The following is a 20536-nucleotide window of genomic DNA, read 5'->3' on the forward strand; positions in this document are numbered from 1 at the left end:
TTTCCTCATCCTTACTTGGTAAACAAACACTTTTCAATATGAATTATCATATCCTTATTCTCTTTTTTTTTTTTATCTTACACACACAAACACACACACTATCGCACCCTTCCCTTACACACACACTCACACACTTACAGGATATACAAACTTATACATACTCAATTTGGTCAATTCTTTTTTTATCCTATACACACATGCCAAAACATTCACACACACTTACAAATTATACAAATATACATAAATGTACAATAGGGGAAGAGAGAGAGAGAGAGAGAGAGAGAGTAGTATGGTATATATTCGCTGGAGGTTTGCAGTTCCGCAGAATTATTGGTTAATATTTTAAAATTATCAGATGTATTATTTCATTGTATTTCAAGTCGTGCTGTCAGAGATTGGGGTGTGATTTCTATAAGCTTAATCCATTTTTTCCAATCTTGATTGAATTCTTCTTCACATTTATTTCCTTTGCCAATACTAATGTATTTCTGAATATCATAGTTTTCCTTTATAATAGATTTTAATGATGCTATTGATAGGTTTTGTTGTAGACATCTAGATCTATAAATGTATTGTTTCAAAATGAGTAAAATTAGGTTGTCAGTTTTGTAATATATGTTTCTATCGTTGGGTATACCAAATATGATAGTCTTTTTATTGAAAGAAAAAGGAATAAAATAATAAATCTAGCAAAAATTCAAAATTTTCAAAAAATAATTGCACTTCTCTGCATTCCCAAAATATGTGTGTTATTGTTTCTATTTCTGTCTTACAGAAAAAGCAATGTGGATCTTCAGATAAGCCAATTCTAAATATGTATGAGTTTGTTGTGAGGATATGTTGATTTATTCTGTATTGTAGCCATTGAAGTTTTGAGCTTGAAGTAGCTCGGAAAGGGGTCAAGTATATTTGCTTCCAAGTTTCCTCATTAATTTCAAATAAATTGTTCCATTTTCCTTTACCAGAAGATCTAGTGTTATTTTGACATAGTATGTGGTAGAATTCTTTTGATCCCTTTTTATGTTTAATAAAAATTTCTAAATTATTTGGTATAAATGGATAAGACAGATTGAAATTATCAAACTGTTTGTGAGATACGTACTCTCTACACGAATTTATAATTCCCTGGTAAGTTACAAAGTTAGTATTTACATTAAATTTTTCTGTAAATTCATGAAAATTGTAAAAACTTAACGAGTGTGGACATTTCAAAAGGTCATTAAGAAAAATAACATTGTTCTTGTACCAGTTTTTATATAAAATACCATTTTCCTATTTATTATTATATCTTTATTGTACCAAATAGGTGTTTTCAAAATACCCGATATATCACGACCATTTAACTGTGCTTGTTTCTTAATAAGACAATTCCAAGAATTAAAAACATCTTTCCAAAATTGATTGTTACATTTAGATTCACATTCTTCAATATATCCTACTCCACAATTAGCCATAATGTTTGTGTTAATATTGGTTTCTAGAATCACTTGCCATTTACATGACCTTGTGTATAATCTTCTGACCCATGTTAACTTGAGAGCCCTGATAAAAGAGTATATGTCTATCATTCTAAGACCACCTTCACTGTATTCCTTTATAATACGTAGATTATGATTGATCTTGTGCTTAGTAACGTTTCAAAATGGCGGCCTTCATAGGCACGAATGATAACCTCGTAAAAAATCCGAAGCAAAGGCGGTTGTATGGCAGCATTTTGGCCTTACAGTACGTAAAGGGGAAAGAAGTAACGAGGAAAGCATCGCTGGATGTCGATTGTGTACGGCAATCGTTAAATGTAGTGGCGGAACAAGGAACCTGACGACTGTCGCCATCACCCAGCTACTGAGTCCCGTCCAGTAGTAACGTTAAGTGTTTGCAAAACATCGAGCGGAAGTAAAACAAACATTATCTTGCATTTTATAGATAAAAACAAGAATAAAAGTGATATATTGACAAAACATTTATTTCATACTCTTTTTAGGTGATTGACAGAAAAAAAAACCATGTAATTCTTATTATACAAAAATAATACCAAAATATCATGATATGTATCATAATACACTTTTGATGTATCGTGATATATCGCGATATAAAATTTTTCGCGATACCCATCCCTACATTTGACCTACAGAGGATTCCGCTTATTTGCATAGGTCATTTTCCAGAAGAAAATATGCAAATAACCGGAGTATTTGAATAGGCGAAGATGACATTTTGCACCTCCGTTTGACCCCACACATATGTATGTGAATAGGCAAATAAATATCGTTTAGTTTACTTGATAAATACGTAAATTGTTTACACTTAAAACGAACCACAAGTAATTATTTTCGAAGTTGTAAATCGATTTTAATTGTTTAATAACAAAAAATATTCCAATAGGCCTATTAGATTCTTGTTTACGTTAGATCGACACGTGAATATTTGAGAAACAGCTAAACGATTGATATCAAATGCAATTAGATTCTACTAAACAGGATTGGATTTGTGTCTACAATTCTGAACCTAAATAATAAACAAATTTACGTACACTTGCCTGGCAAAATGAACTTACGATCGTGATTAAACTTCAAAGTGCCGATCAACTAGTAGTGTTGCTTTTACACATGTGCATATGAATTCGAAAATGGCGGCAGGTGATGAAGCCATGCGTTCACTCGACCTAAATGTCTTTTGAGAATTCTCCCTGTATTGTTGATCTATACGGCGAATAGCTTGATAACATTTCAGAAATTAATGCATATTCAAGTAGCAATGAAACAATTAACGTAGCAAGTATCTTTTGTATCCTAAGCTTACATATTGTACGAAACTTGCGGTAGTCATTGTACGCCGACTTTGCATGCTTTTATGTCTCGTTCAACGAGACGCTTGATACGCACATGTCTGTCGTAGTCAACAAGACTCTGGTTGAACGAGACTACTCATGAATGGCGATTGTTGTAAGGAAGCATGGTTTCTCCAACCGATCGCGAACTAAGGTACGTTACGTTAATAAATAAACATATTTGAAAGTGCAAATGCTTTAATTAGATGTTTGAGTCAGTGAATATACTAAAGTTATGATCAACCGCTGCTGATGTAAATCGTAACAGCGTCGAATACCTTTGCAGATTCATGCATAAAATAACAAGCCATACCATAACGTTAATCTGTTACCAGGATGATTTCTAGTAAAAGCGAAGTATCTTGAAACATATATCGGCGAATTTCGCTAAAAATATATTGCAAAATTGAAAAATATTCGATTTCATTTTTAGAATTTCCCAAATATTTTATTCAAATAACCGGAGGTCATGTAAAAGTCTATGCAAATACACGGAGTTGAAAAACAAAGATAAAGAAGGAAAAAATCGGGACCGCAGAATTTTATGCAAATAACCGAAATATTCGAATAACCGTTATTCGATTATGTGGAGTCCTCTGTACTTGTAAATCTATAAGATGTTATAGTACACATTTGACCTACTTATAATCTATCAGACGTTTTAGTACTGTGTGGTACACATTTAACGTACTTATAAATCTATCAGACGTACACATTTGACTTACTTATTAATTTATCAGACATTATAGTATACATTTGACTTACTTATTAACTTATCAGATGTTTAAGTACACATTTGACCTACTAATAAACCTATCAGACGTTTTAGTACACATTTGACCTACTTATTAATCTATCAAACGTTATAGTACACATTTGACCTACTTATTAATCTATCAGACGTTTTAGTACACATTTGACCTACTTATTAATCTATCAGACGTTTTAGTACACATTTGACCTACTTATTAATCTATCAAACGTTATAGTACACATTTGACCTACTTATTAATCTATCAGACGTTTTAGTACACATTTGACCTACTTTTAAATCTATCGGACATTATAGTACACATTTGACCTACTTATTAATCTATCAGACGTTATAGTACACATTTGACCTACTTAGTAATCTATCAGACGTTTTAGTACACATTTGACCTACTTATAAATCTATCAGACGTTACAGTACACATTTGACCTACTTCTATCTCAGGTGTTACAATACACAGACAAAGACATGTATGAGATGAAGAAGGAAGTTTTCCTGGAATTTCAAGGCCAGAAGCTTTTACTGGAGCGTGAATGGACCAAGGTGGTGGACCAGCTCAAGGCCAAGATAGAGGATCAGAACAAAGCACTGGAGAAAAAGCAGACAGATATAGATCAAATGGGGTAGGTGTTCTCTATCTACTAATTATCCTATCCATTATCACCTTTTACTAGAACTGATTGTTGTTTTGTATCATGATCATAGCTAGCTGTTACACATTTTTTCTTCATTCTTGATCTTATGCCTAGAAATGGCATTGAAAATCCTTTACATAACATCTACCAGATAACAACATTATGTAGTAGTTAAACCTCAATGTATCAAGTAAACTTAACAAATGAAAAACAAGGAGCCACTAAGTGTGGCATTATCCCCCGTACCCTACAGTTTCTATAAAAAAAACCCAAATACATCAATTTTAAAGTAACAATTATTCAAGTATAACTTTAAATATTTGGGTATTCTAAAATTGAAAAAAAATCAGCAGGTAACAAATAGAAACTGTAATTTGGTATTTTTGACTGAGTTTCCATGGTAACAGAAAAAAGTTCAAAAATTGAAGGTCTGCAATAGCAAAAGGAACAATTAAGGCACTTGTCTGATATATTCAGAAAGTTTCATGGAGCTGCTTTGAACAGTTTTGGATTTATAGTCCAGAAAGAAAAGGAAACAGTAATTTGGCTTTTTTTGACCAAGTTTCAAGGTAAAGGAAAAAGTTTGAAAAATGGAAGGTCTGCAATAGCAAAAGGCACATTTATGGCACTTGTCTGATATATACAGAAAGTTTCAGGGAGCTGCGTTGAACGGTTTTATGTTATAGCCCAGAAACAAAAGGAAACAGTTTTTTTTTGGTTTTTTTAACAAGTTTCCAAGGTAACAGAAAAAATTCCAAGAATGTAAGGTCTGCAATAGCAAAAGGCACAACTAGGGCACTTGTATGCAAATGGTTTCAAGAAGCTATGTGAGCGGTTTATGAGTTATACGGAAAAGAATCTTGGACGCACAGAGCCCAATTGATATCCCCTGCAAACGCATTTCGCATGGCATAATAAGTGCATTTTTTGTTTGTTGACATTGTGAACATTTCAGTTTTATATGGATTTTTGTTTCTTTGCAGATTTGTTTCAAAGGAACTAGAAATAATAGTGGAAGGCTTAATAAGTAAGTTCAAACATTTCAAACTTCATTTCAAATTCCACCAGTTGGATTAAAGTGAAGAATCGGGCAAAGGAAGGTTAAAGTCGGTGAAAATGGGGTTAATATATCCAGTTTGATTTCTTATGAAGTAGAAAAATAAAATTTCCTGTCAAAATCGCTCTGCATGTGAAGAAGTTAATATATATTATAGGAATCTTAACAGGTCTTCCCGGCTGGCTATGTCCGTGTTGACATTTCCATGCAGCCTCGCTTTCAAATAGTTATTTTTAGAAATGTGCTAACTTCCATAATTTCATGTGTCAAAACTAGACAAATGAAGTAAAACTGGACCGTCTAATTGATATGTTGGGACTTTTGGAAGGCCAATGGACACATTAAGACTGGTTTTCTTTGGCAACATTTTACGTTAAGCTAACATTTGTTTTGTTTATTTTGGATGCCTGAAATTTCTATACATAATCTTTGGTATTTATAAAAAAGTTAATTTGAATTTCTCTTTGTTCTTCATAAATGTTTTTTGACATGAATGTTTTGTTGAGCCTGTTAAATGAATTTACAAATGAAAATTTGAAATTTTAATTCAATCTTGAAGCAATTAGAATTTACAGAATGTTAATATTGAAGTTACAGAACCTGTATAGATAAGTTTAGACTTTTCATACCAGTGTGTCCTCAAACATTCACTTTAATCTATATATTGGCAACTATTATTTTACTACAGAGGAAACTGAAAATTTAAAATCAGCAAATGAAGATTTGAAGAAGGAAAGAGATCAGGTAAGACTGAAGGGCATGTGAGAATAATAAGTAACTTTGAAAGTTCACAATGCAAAATAATGTTTAAATATTCCATGGATGATGACAAATTTGTCAATATTGACTTAGTGTCAACATTTGTAAGTAGCCTTAGATATCTTCCTGATTGACTCCAAAAAGTCTTCTGTCTACTTTTATTGATGAATTCTTGGTGATTTTGTAAATTTGGATTACTGCATATATTTTGAAATAACTTGTGCTGTTTGCAAAACTTTCATTAAGCTGTGGTGTTGTTTTGCTGATTATCTGGCATATTTCAGTCTGTACAAGACACACAGTCCCTAGAGAAGGCCTTTTCTGAGCTCCACCGACGGAATGAGAAACTGAAGGAGTTGATGAGTGGTTATATGAAGGTAATCAGCTTTTACTTTAACAGTAAATATCAACATTTAATTTGTAAAGTATTGAAACAGTATAGATTAATAAGATACTGATGATGTCTTTAATCTGAGTCTGAAAACCATCTTCATTGTAATTGGTGCTCCTTCCCTTATAAGTGCCTCTCGTCTGTTCTTGAGAGTTGTTATACATAAACATCCACAACTTACATTTTCCTTCCCTGAATAAACGGTCCTCTTTGTTAAAAAATTCAAGTGCCCTTAATGCTAAATACGGAAAATGTAGCAGTGTGCTGTGACCTAAATGCTCAATACGGCAAATGCAGCAGTGTGCTGTGACAAAGAGGTCATTTTGGCCATAGTTAAGGATGTTGAACTAAAGGAACTATAAACAACAGACAAAGTGACCGAAATGACTACACCTTGTATAAGTGGATAATGTTTGGTGTAAGTATTCAGAAATAGAATAGAATCTTCTACATAAAATAATGGTCTTCCCCTAAGATAGAGCCATTGTTTGATGTAGCAGCTGTAGCTGTGATTATAGATTTGGGTATAAATGTCTAGTTACTAAATAGCAGAATCTTCCTTGTGTGATCTTGTGGATAAAGTATGTTGTGATTGTATAGAGATGATTTCACTTGATCTGTAAGTATTGAAGTTTACTCGGTATTGTTAATTTGTTAATGGCTTATTTGTTGTAGAACGAAGAAACTTTGAAGGAACATGCCAAGGAACTACAAAAGGTGCTCAGTACTGTGAAAACGGAGAGTAAAGAGAAAATTACAGAGTATGTAACTCCAGTTATCAAAAACTCTGATTCACTATTTAATTCTGTTAATTTAATAGAATAAAAACAAACAAGTGCTGTAAAACAACTTTTACTTTTGTGTATTTCACGATCAAAGTAAATATGTGAACGCTTATCTCTGAAAATTAATATCTACACCATACGGATTGAAAGAAATTACCATTCTATTTTTAAATCTTCATATATATCAATCCTCATGAACTTGATGATTGGCTATTGGCCTACCATCATCTTTTTACCCCCTGCTTTCTCCCAAAAGGGGGATATTAATTTGGGTTTGTCTGTCTGTCTGTTTGTCCATCTGTCTGTAACACTTGGTTTCCGTGCAATAACTGTAACAAATGTGAACGAATTTTCTTTAAACTTGGTGACAAGGTTAAATTCCTTAAGGGCTCGGCCAAGTTTGATCACAACTGTCGATGGATCTTATTTAGCGGAGTTATGGCCCTTTGAATTACTAAAAACGTCATTTTCTGCCATTTCCGTGCAATAAGTGTAACAAATGTAAACCAATTTTCTTCAAACTTAGTAACAAGGTTAAATACCTTTATAAGGACTTGGCCAAGTTCAATCGCAACTTTCAATGGACCTTATTTAGCGGAGTTATGGCGCTTTGCTTAATAAAAAAGTCAGTTTCTGCCACTTCCGTACAATAACTGTATTAAATATTAACTGATTTTTTTCAAACTTGGTAACAAGGTTGAATGCTTAAATTGCCTGGCCAGGTTCGACCAACTCTTTCAGCGGATGTTATTTATCAGAGTTATGTCCCTTTAATTTACTACAAATGTCATTTTTCTGCAGTTTCTGTGTAATTACTAACAAATGGTAAAACTAAAATTAATAATATTTAACAGAACAAAAAGTCATTTTCTGCCATTTCCCTGCTATAACTCTAATAAATATTATTAAACCGATTTTCTTCAAACTTGGTAACAAGGTCAAATGCCTTAAGGGCTTGACTAAGTTCGATTGCTACTTTTGGCCGACATTATGTAGTGGAGTTATGGCCCTTTGATGTACTAAAAACGTCATTTTCTGCCATTCCCTGTGCAATAATTGTAACAAATGTGAACCGATTTTCTTAAAAGTTAGTATCAAAGTTGAATGCCTTAAGAGCTCAGCCAAGTTTAATAGTCACTTTCAGCGGACATTATTTTAACACATCTTACTTTCGAATAAGACTTCAGTTTATTTTTTCATGTTTCAACCAAGGTTAAACCTAACCTGAAAGCAGGGGATGGAAATTCCACGAATTTGCTTGTTGGAAAATGAGTTGTTCACAAACAGTTTTTTGTACTTGTAGACTATCACAACAATTAGCAAAAGCCAAATCTGACCTGAATCAGATAACAGCGTCCTCTGAGGCACGAACCAAGCGAGACAAACTTCAGATAGAGAGTCTACAGAAAACAGTGGAACAGAAGGTAAGTAGTGTGGTAGTTATATGTACACTACTTGTAGGTATTGATAATTTGCTACCAGATATTCTCAATGCAAATCCGAATGAGAATTTAGATACTATGGAAACACTTTCCTATTCTTCATGGGATTTTTGGAGTACAAATCTAGACATGAATTTCTGATCTATCCAACAAATATCTGTGACATTTCACATTCACATGAACATGATATGGGGAAGGAACATTCAATATTCTCATTCGTCTGTGTAAATGCTGCCACAATTGGCCAATAGTTATTCATGTTTTATTCTCCATTCACAATGAATTTTAAGTGATGGCGAACTATCATTTTCTAAAGCAACAGTTTCAAATCAGGATGGACAGGCAAAGATACATGTGTAGCTAAAGTTGAGATGATTCATGATATATATTTTATTGTAACTTACCAGTACTAGTTAGTCTTCTATGATTTGCTAGTCATCGTAAATGATGGTTCTATTTAATAATTGATTTTATAATGTTTGTTTAACTGACTTTTTCAGATGTCAGAAAATAAGGACCTTACGCAGATGTGTGATGAACTGCTGGCAAAAGTAACTCAATAGATGCTGAATGTGGTGCTAAATGGTGGGATGTTATGTGTACGTAACAGACGAGTTATATAATTGTGTGAGGTTCAGCATAGATAGATGTGAGACGGAACTCCTTGTATTCTATAAAACATCTTAAGCTCGATCTCAAATGTCCATGGATAGTTTTGTGCTTATGATCATAGTGCATTAAAGAGTTACATGTAACCTACAGTGCTAACCTACCTGGAAAATCGACGACTTGGTCTATCGTGCTGGGATTTGTGTATCACTGGTGTGCCAACAAGGAATTAGACCAGAGAGAAGGATTTCAAAACCTGATTATCAGATGTGCTTGGATTTTTATTGTGATTTATATACTGTTCAAAACTATTCACAAATGTTAATGCTAATCCCTATATAATTAATCCTCTGATGTTTATAGACAAATACATCATCGTCTTATTTGTACCAACTATTTTCAGATTTTTGAGTCATGTGTTTGCACAGAAACTTTATTATCGTTGTATTACCCTAGATGAGGTAAATTGTTATGTTGTACTGAACACTATCTTGGTGGTAATGTATCAAGATGTATGTAACATTTTCACACAATTTCAAAGTTTTGTCCAAACAGCATTACAGAAGCTTTTTAAGGAAATAAGTCCTTCATATGCATCTTTACTCTTCATTTGCTCAATTAGAATTTTCTAATTGTTTACTCTTCAAGATGAAATATTTGATGTATACAAATATTTGTCGTTATCATCATTGCCACTGAACCATAAATATAAAAAACAACAAAATGTATTTAGAACATTACTGAAAACATTGTGGCATCAACTAACCACAAGATCCAAACCAGGAAAGGAAGTACTCACACATGTCATGTAATACAGTAGAAGTATTTGTTTATCCTCACAGTCAAAAGTGTGGAGCCATGGAATAATCCACTTCCACTCTGTGAGTATTCCGGGATGAAAAATGTTTGTTGTACCTTTAGAAAGCGTCACAGATAATCAATATTGTTACAGTTGTATATATGAGTATATTATAGTTTTTAATATTTTCCTCTTTTGTTTGACTGCAGTTTGAAAATGAGCAATAGGGTCAGTTTTCATATAAACTGTAGTCTTGTTGGTGAGTTTATTATCAAAACTGTTTCTTTCTATCAATCTTGTCTTTGCTATTTTTCTAATCTATCTTTCCCAATTCTCTCCGTTTCCCTTTTTGCTTGTCTCGTACCTTCAGTTATTTGTTTTGTGCAATGACTTGTTATATATTTAGTCGAATCAATTTTGATTATACAGCTGTATTTTAGAGTCTATATGGAGTTTTTGTTTCGTTCAATGGTGCTGAAGTACCCAATTTTACATTCTGCTTTCTCATCCCTAGTATATATACCATATACTGCAATAGTATTTTTTTCTTCTTTTTTTTCTCTCTTTTATCACAGGGACCATTCAGTAAAATTGATTATGATACATCAACACGAAACAAAATAATACCTTAAACTATTGAAAAGTAAAGCAAAAAAAAATATTTACAAATTCTACAGTATTGTTAAAGATTTTAATTGAATATTGTAAAAAATTCCATATTGTATAGCTTTATAATTAAGCAGGTACAATATGTACATAATAATATCATACAGATTTAGAATGATTCCAGACTAAAAATAGAACTTTCAAAATTATTTGTTGTGAATCAGAAGTGTGAAAATGTTTACACCACTACGCCTCATAGTTTAGAGGCTGACTTTAGCTAAACAATCCACTGGCAATAATATCCACTTTTACATTTAGGTATTCCATGACCGTATTTACTGAATGATGATTGTTTTGGTTAAGCGGTACATTCTATATACATGTAGAGGGACCTTTCTGTCTGTTATATAAATTACATGATTACAACTGGATCAATCAGAATGTATATAGCTGTAAAGACAGTCTATTCACACTATACAACCCTAATCAGGGCAATATTAGGTCAGTTGTGGTTCTTTTTTTGTGTTCAGTCCTCTTTAGTGCTGATTTGTTATTTTACTTTCATGTTATTTTATTTACATTTGTGTGTATTGTATTGATGTGTTCTTTGTTATTTTAATGAAATATAATTCAACTCTCGATTGAATTGTCTTCCATTCAACAAATCTATGACATGTACAGAATATGGGACACATTAATGTGTACAATGTCACACATTTATTAGTACAATGTATAATTAATCATGAAAAAGAAACAAAATGTATACTATGAACTGAAGATCCTTAAATTGTTTTCAGATCTGTCTTGATAATGTCTCTGTGTGAATAAAGCCGGAAGAATAAGTAATATAAACTTGGTGTTTGTTGTTATTAACCAAACCAGAAGAATAAGTAATATTAAGTGGTTTCTGTTGTTGTTAGCCACTCATACAAGCTCTCAATATAAGAAAAGATAAGTTTTATCCTGGTTCAGGATTGTAGTAAACAACACTCCTCTTTACTCAAAATTACACAATGTTACATTTATAAACAGCATATGTAACTTCCGGTATATAGTATTTTGAGGTTTAATGCTTGCTTTGTAATTCTATAAAAGTACTTGGTTTTGCGAATGTTTGTCTAGTTCATTTTTAAAGTGATTACTGTTGGATGCTGATACCACATATTCCAACAAGTTGTTCTATATAGATATGTATCTGATTGAGAAAAAGTTCCTACTTAACAAGTTCGTTGACTGTTTGGGTATACTTTTTTTAATGTCACCTGGCGCTGCGTCTATTGGCGACATCCCTCCAGAATGTGACTACACCGCTACATTCCTTGTTAAATACTCCATTTATTATCTTATATTTACAGTTTGCACTGACATGGACTCAATAACCTTACTTTCTAGTATTATCATTATCAGTGTATAATGATAGTACAACACGTGCGGCGATTCTATTGTTACGTGAATAGTTGCTTGGGTAGCAACGTGGGTTCATGACCCCACTTTTGATGGGAAGATATGAATGACTCGATTCCAATCAGCTGTTCAATCGAATTCGTTAACGATGACGGGAGAGAAAATAATATGGGTATTTTAATAAAACAATATGCAAATATTGCGAGAATAAATAATATTCATATACGTGAAAAACTGTAAATATAAGGAATAGATTTTTAGTTTGTTGAGGTTATGAGGGTATAATGATAATGGAGCCCGTGTAAATTTTATGTAACCCCGGCAAAATTTACACGAGCTCCATTATCATTATAACCTCATAACCTCAAAAAAATAAAGATTTGTTTCATAAATATAACTCGGATCATTACGCCCCGGACGCGTCTATAAGCTAGTATTGGTAGTTTCAACTTTTCTAACTGCTGACTATATGATACGAGTAGCAATGCTCTAAATGTTCTGTTACATGACAAGAAGGATAACTCTACATATCGTTGGTGACGGCCGTGATTCTCCTGTCCGAAAGGAATGGGACAAATGGAACACGATACTAGTAAAACCCTATACACAATTTGTTTTATATGGTGCCAATGTCCTATTTTGTATACATTGGCCCCTTGGTAATCCAAACGCTAGATTACGTTTACTTGCTGTATTATCAAATCTGTTCCCTTATAATACCCTCCAGATTGTGAGTTTTCCTGTCTATCGACGTCCGGATCATTGTGGGTTCACTGTACATGCAATACATGGATATGGAGCAGGTATAATATATAACAGTCTTTCCAAAACTCTTTGTGGACTTCTCTCGTTATGGGGTTAAATACACCAAGAGTATATGGTTCATCATTCTTTGTATAATTTATATCAAGATCGCTCCTTTTGATCAGTTGAAGAATTCGGAACCACTAATGAAAACCACAGCAAAGATATATCATGTAAACTTGAAATAATTATTGATATAATACCATACATATATCACAAACAAAACTAAACTTTATTTCAAGTTTAGATTATATTTAATGATCAATTAATAACTTTCAAGAATAAAATACATCATCTAATATAGCTTTATGGAGAAAAATAACTGAATTTTAAAAACACCATGAGACTAGTACAAGAAACTAGTTCAAAAATAAATTTTCTAATGTACAGTAGCCATATCAAACCATGATAAATGCTAATATGTCTTAAAACATAGCTTTCATTTGTATAGTTTAAAAAAGTTGCCTAGTCTTGTGAGTAGGTATTAAGTCTTAAATCATGTGTTTGGAAGCTTAACATCATGTCCTTCAGAGAAAACAACACTTTTTTCTCTTACAAACAAATGACATATACGATACAGTCCAGCATGGGCAGATAACTCTAATATGCAAAGACGAAATACGACTTTGGAAATTGATCATAAACCTTCTACATGTAATCCAGTTTTCCAACCAGCAGATGATAGTATATATTTACTGTCTTCTGGAAAAGACATTAACGAGGACTAAACAGTGGAAAGGCATTCTGTGTGTCTACCAGGATTTAGAACTTTGGCTTGGGTTTATTTTGTTTTACATCCTATCAACACTCAGGACAATTGAAACCCCTAGGTGAAGGGCTAAATGATAGTATGTCTCGAACAGTTGCAATCTCTTGTTTTCTTGTTTCAAAATGGTTGCTGACAACATATATTTACCTATTTGTATGATTATAAGCTATATACCATCAGGTAAACAGAATTAACATATTGTTTTATTGCCATAGTATCACTGTTATTGTCATAGTAAATTCCAAACGCCACATTTCCTACCTTAGCAACATACCTTTGGTATACATGTGTATATATCAAACCTTTCTATAATGACCACCCATACAACCATGAAAAATGGTCGTAATAGCCAAGTAGGTAAAATTGTGTTGAAAGTGACCATTTGGGACCAGGAGAATGTGGTCTTATTAATATAAGCTGGTGGTCTTTATACAGAGGTGAATGTTAAGGCATGTTGACTATATGTTAATACCTCTTAATGAAACAAGAGGCTCATGGGCCTTAACTGTCACCTGAGTTAGAATATATAATGAAACAAATTAAAGACATATAAACACTATAATCTGGGCCTTGAAGTTGGTCAGTGATTTATAAATTTGACTTTTTAGACTATTCAGAGTATTTGCTTCCATCAAACCTGTGAACTTATAGAGGTATTTTTTGAAATTTTAATCATTTTGACCCTGTTTGGTCCTGCCCCTCTGGTCCACCAGGGGGTCATCGAGGACAGATATGGATGTTAAAATGCTATATCTTAGGCTAATAATTCTAATCAAGTTTGACTAATTTCCTATGAAAATTGGGCAAATAATGTTCACAAATATGTTTTTTTTCTATATAAACTAAAGTAAACTTGACCCCTCTCACAATTTTTATAAAACACCTGAATTAAAGACCTTTCCATCTATAATTATTTGATTCTACTATTTCCAGAATTTTAGAAGATTTTTGAAGTTTTAGCCTATTTGACCCTTTTTTAGCCCTGCCCCCAGGGGGTCGGCCAGGACCAATGTGGATATGATATTAAAATGCTATCTCAGGCTATTAATTCTAACCAAGTTTGACTCGTTTCCAATGAAAATTGAGCAAACAATGCTCATTAATGTGTTTTTCCTATATAAACTATAGTAAACTTGACCCCCTCCCCAAGGGGAATCATGAGACCCCAGGGTCATATAATTTACAATTTTTATAAAACAAACTTTAAGACCTTTTCATCTATAAAGTGTATTTGATTCTACCATTTCTAGAATTTTAGAAGAATATTTTTGAAGTTTTGGCCTATTTGACCTTTTTTTGCCCCGCCCCTCTGCCCCAAGGGGTCGGCCTGGACCAATATGGATATGATGTTAAAATGCTATCTCAGGCTATTGATTCTAACCAAGTTTGACTCGTTTCCAATGAAAATTGAGCAAAAAATGCTCAGAAATGTGTTTTCCCTATAGAAACTATAGTAAACTTGACCCCCTCCCCAGGGGGAAACGTGAGACCCCAGGGTCATATTATTCACAATTTTTGTAAAGGACCTTAAGACCTTTCCATTTATGAAAAGTATTTGATTCTATCATTTCCAGAATTTCCGAAGAAGATTTTTGAAGTTTTAGCCTATTTGACCCCTTTTGCCCCCGCCCCTAAGGCCCCTGGGGGTCAGTCATAGAAAATTTGTTTATATGATTAAATGGCCATCTCATACATTTCCTATTACAAATGACCAAATAATGCTCAAAAATGTGTTTTCCCTATATAAACTATAGTAAACTTAACCTCCTCCCCAGGGGGAAACTAGAGACCCCAAGGTCATATAATTCACAATTTTTGTAAAGGACCTTAAGACCTTTCTATCTATGAAGAGTATTTGATTCTACCACATCTGTGAATAGAGAAGAAGATTTTTGAAATTTTACTCAATTTTACCCCTTTTGGCCCCTCCCACAGCCCTCTGGGGGGTGGGGACCATATAATTCACAATTTTGATTGGCCTTATGCCTTAGAAGGTTTGTGCAAAATTTCATTGAATTGCTTCAGCAGTTTTAGAGAAGAAGTCGAAAATGTAAATTGTTTACGGACATACGACGCAGAACGTACGACGACGGACAAAAGGCGATAAGAATAGGTCACTTGAGACTTCGTCTCGGGTGACCTAAAAAACATTGAGGGGTATACAATTATATATATCCAACATGATTTTATTTACCAGTAGTTGAAATTAGCTAATTTAATCTTGTCACCTATTAAAATTATATAATAAATGTACATTGTATTTTTGAAAGGTTATTAAGTCTTTTTTCTCAACAATTTGGCTTTTTGTCTTTGGTGTAAAAATTATAAAAAATAATGACTAATATTTTGAGGATTTGTGTCACGTTCCTTTAATTCAGTACTTATTGAAAACTTGTTAGAAGGATTTGAAAACGTTTTGTACAAAAGGAAAAGTTACAGTTTAATGCCAATAAAACTTTCTACAGAGATTCTTATTCTGGACACTAAGACAAGCTCATGGCTGTAACATTGATAAAGGACAAATAAATAAACAATAACCACAAACCAGTTATTGGTGAAGGACGTACAAGGTCAAAGTTGGGACACGTACAGAATCTGTTATCTACAATTACATAAATACAAACTATTTACTCTCTACTTATATCGAGTTTCGATCAATATATTACATTTACAGTAAGTAACTCATTCATCCCTGAAGACACATTTAGACTTTAAATCAATGACTTGACCAGTCTATTATGGAATTTCAGAGGGGAATGAGTTAACTATTGTGTGGTTTTGACATCCATTTTTACAAAAAAGTACACTCTAATCATTGTAGAATGTAAAATCAGAATTGATTACACCATACTAACAATGTTCACCTCCTAACGTGATGTCCCTTGGATATTCACATCAGTACACAGTTTTCTAGAGTCACACTAGATATAATGAACTAAAACTTAAATGCTGTATTTGACCCAATTAGCCGCCCCATCCCAATATGAGCCCCTACCCCAATAAGCGACCCAATCCCTATATGCGCCCCTCCCCATATAAGCGACCCCATCCCAAATGCGCCCACCCCCAATAAACGACCCCATCCCAATAAGCAACCCCATCCCTATTTGCGCCCCTTCCTATATAAACAACCCCATCCCTATATGCGCCCATCCCCCAATAAGCGACCTCATTCCTATATGCACCCTTCTCCAATAAGCCACCCCATCCCAATAGGCGACCCCATCCCTATAATTGGGCCCCTCCCCAATAAGTGACCACATCCCTATATGTGCCCCTCCCCCAATAAGCGACCTCATACCTATATGTGCCCCTCCCCTGATAAGCAACCCCATCCCTATATATGCACCCTTCCCCAAAAAGCAACCCCATACCTATATGCACCTCTTCCCCAATAAGCGATCCCATCCCTATATGCGCCAACCCCCAATAAGCGACCCCATCCCTATATGCTCCCCTCCCCCAATAAGCGACCCCCATCCCTATATGCGCCCATCCCCCAATAAACGACCCCATCCCTATATGCACCCTTCCCCAATAAGCCACCCCATCCCAATAAGCGACCCCATCCCTATAATTGGGCCCCTCCCCAATAAGTGACCACATCCCTATATGTGCCCCTCCCCCAATAAGCGACCCCATACCTATATGTGCCCCTCCCCTGATAAGCAACCCCATCCCTATATATGCACCCTTCCCCAAAAAGCAACCCCATACCTATATGCACCTCTTCCCCAATAAGCGATCCCATCCCTATATGCGCCAACCCCCAATAAGCGACCCCAACCCTATATGCTCCCCTCCCCCAATAAGCGACCCCATCCCTATATGCGCCCATCCCCCAATAAACGACCCCATCCCTATATGCGCCTATCCCCCAATAAGCGACCCCATCCCTCTATGCGCCCCTCCCCCAATTAGCAACCCCATCCCTATATGCCCCCCTCCCCCAATAAACGACCCCATCCCTATATGCGCCCATCCCCCAATAAGCGACCCCATCCCTTTATGCGCCCCTCCCCCAATAAGCGACCCCCATCCCTACATGAGCCCATCCTCCAATAAGCGACCCCATCCCTATATGCCCCCCTCCCCCAATAAACGACCCCATCCCTACATGAGCCCATCCCCCAATAAGCGACCCCATCCCTATATGCTCCCCTCCCCCAATAAGCGACCCCATCCCTATATGCGCCCATCCCCCAATAAGCGACCCCATCCCTACATGCGCCCCTCCACCTATTAGTGCCCCAATCCCTATATGCTCCCCTCCCCCAAAAAGCAACCCCATACCTATATGCGCCCACCTCCAATAAGTGACCCCTCAAGCGAGGCCTCAATTTCACTTATGTTGACTACAAAGACTAATGCTTATAACAGGTTTCTCTAATTGATTTCTTTTGTAAATTGATTAATGGTTTAAGCTAAATGACTGCAATAATTTTGTGAAATGTTAGTCCCAAATTAAGTCATATTTAGCGCACCTTCATTTTTTAATTTTTCAACCACTCTGGGTGTTTATTGGGTCGAATACACTACGTATGGGATATGTGAACAGTGTTCAACAAACAGCCAGTAATAGAATATCTGACAGTAATGGCTATAGAAAACCAACTGACCCGCAGTCATGTTTATTATAGCAGGATGAATTAAACAAATAAACTTTTACAAATTGATTTATGGCTTACGTTGTGCAATAATTCTGTGAAGGGGTAGTCCAAATTTGGTCCTATAAGCACCCTCTTATTCTTTCAATTATTTAAGCATCCTGGGCGTTAATTGGGTTGAATACGATATCTATATACCGGTACTATAAGATCTACAACCAGATTATCTTTGGATTTGAATAAAGGACAACATAGATTAGGGTTCTTAGGACAATACAAAATACTTCTGAGCTAATAAAATATCTGTATAGAAGAAACTAGGCTCAGTACCTGTAAATTTGCATCTTGTTTCATACTAAATTGGTTAATGTTGAATTTTGATAGAAATGGAATTTAAGATGGGAAATCTGTATTTGGTGCACCCTGGATCATGGTTGGAAATGCTACAGATGCAATGTTATCAAGGTCACTAAAATCATTCTGTGTTGTCTATAGTAATAAATCTATGATGGTATAATGATCAATAACAATAGAGACATTTCTAAATAACATTATATATACGTAATAAAAAGTTGAGATTTGTTGTCAAGTTTTGACAACTATATTATATACTCTTCTATAAAAAAAGTTTGTATCTCATTTTATATACATGTACATACATAACATCATCATATTATTTACAATTAGAATTTTAAATCAACATTCTATAAACATTCTATAAGACATCCTATACCTCAATAGTTTCTAGTTTGTGCTGTTTATTAATTAAACAATCCTTCCACAGTTATTTGTCATCAGCTAGAGGAAGTAGGCTGATGTGAGAACTTGCGTCCCATATCTCGCCTAGGCACTGGCCCGTGGTAATAGTCCAGGGAGCGTGCTCGAACACCACGATACACTTCTCTCTTATCAGTGGGAGGCAGATTTGAAGACACAAAGCTACAACCAAATCCATCACTATTCCTTGGCGACAGGCCGTAGTTGATGAGTGAGGGCGGAGGGCCGGTGTCCTCGTCAGAAACATCCTCTTCCTCTTCCTCCTCAGCCAGGCTGTTCTCCTGTAGAGGGTTCACCTGTTGATCCATCTTTACACTCTCTCCCTGACTGTCAAAACAACTGTTGATCTTCACTTTGGAGGTGTCCTCTCCTAGGTTAAGTTTCATTATATTCATTATATCTCTGAAAGTATAAATCAAATATACATCAAATTCCGATCATCACCTCCATAGTACCAGCCATCTCACCTGCTTCGTAAGGTTACAGACAAGGGCCCAATGGGTCCGAATCACTCATCTGCTATCTGGTAATCATGCATGGTTCATACTTAACAAATAGGAGAGTGAATAAGAATTTATATCATGCTTAAGCACATTAGAGGCCTCTTAGCCTCTTGGTTATTAAGAAGAAGTCTTTAAAATTTTTTAGCCTATATGACCCCTGTGACCCTGAATGAAGGTCAAGGTCATTCATTTGAACAAACTTTGTAGCCCTTCATCCCAGCATGAAACAGGCCTAATATCAGGTCCCTAGGCCTCTTAGTTATTAAGAAGTCGTTTAAAGATTTTAGCCTATTTAACTACCATGACCTTGAATGAAGGTCAAGGTCATTCATTTAAACAAACTTGGTAGCCCTCATCCCAGTATGTCACAGACTCAATATTAGATCCCTAAGCCGCTTCGTTATTAAGAAGAAGTCATCTAAATATTTTAGCCTATTTGACCCCTGTGACCTTGAATGAAAGTCAAGGTCAGCCATTTGAACAAACTTTGTAGCAATTTATCCCAATATATCACATTCCAAATATCAGGTCTCTAGCCCTCTTGGTTATTAAGGAGAAAGATTTTAGCCTATTTGACCCCTGTGAACTTGAATGAAGGTAAAGGTCATTCATTTGAACAAACTAGGTAGCCCTTCATCTTAGCATGCTATAAGTCAAATTTCAGGACTCTAGGTCTCAAAGTTTTGGAGAAGAAGTTGATTAAGCTCACTTGCCCTTCGTGCAGGTGAGCTAATAAAATGGTGGCAAAGCCAAGTTCATGTAGTTTGATAGACCAGCATATGGATCATCTACTTAATTACTCTAAATATCATCTGTTCATGTTTTGTACAATATCTGAACATCTTAAGGTACTGCAATCAAGGTCACATTCAGATGACCTCAACCTGAGTGTCATAGATGATACAGTCCTGGATACAAGAGAGACTGCTTAATTTCTGACTGGAGTGATTTGAATTACAATATTTACATAATTGTTCCGTAACAGTCACC

General features: G+C 34.9%; 2 protein-coding genes across 3 annotated transcripts in view; one reads left to right on the top strand and one right to left on the bottom strand.

The window, feature by feature from the left end:
* The window catches only part of LOC138334709 (mucin-2-like), a 29624-nt gene extending 18090 nt beyond the window's left edge, over positions 1–11534 (top strand). The window contains exons 12-18 of the mRNA XM_069283395.1: positions 4044–4222; positions 5218–5261; positions 5980–6035; positions 6335–6427; positions 7117–7202; positions 8530–8650; positions 9169–11534. Of these exons, the coding sequence (XP_069139496.1) occupies positions 4044–4222; positions 5218–5261; positions 5980–6035; positions 6335–6427; positions 7117–7202; positions 8530–8650; positions 9169–9231 (642 nt within the window). The 3' untranslated portion in view covers positions 9232–11534. The remainder of the gene's footprint in view (positions 1–4043; positions 4223–5217; positions 5262–5979; positions 6036–6334; positions 6428–7116; positions 7203–8529; positions 8651–9168) is intronic.
* A 6374-nt stretch (positions 11535–17908) lies between these two features.
* LOC138334711 (serine/threonine-protein kinase 32B-like) overlaps positions 17909–20536 on the bottom strand; it is a 117490-nt gene continuing 114862 nt past the window's right edge. The window contains exon 12 of one of the 2 annotated variants that reach the window (XM_069283397.1): positions 17909–19445. In XM_069283397.1, the coding sequence (XP_069139498.1) occupies positions 19061–19445 (385 nt within the window). In that variant the 3' untranslated portion in view covers positions 17909–19060. The remainder of the gene's footprint in view (positions 19446–20536) is intronic. The other variant, XM_069283399.1, reaches the window with a different exon arrangement.

The sequence above is a fragment of the Argopecten irradians genome, chromosome 11 (assembly GCF_041381155.1).
Source record: "Argopecten irradians isolate NY chromosome 11, Ai_NY, whole genome shotgun sequence".
Lineage (NCBI taxonomy): Eukaryota > Metazoa > Mollusca > Bivalvia > Pectinida > Pectinidae > Argopecten > Argopecten irradians.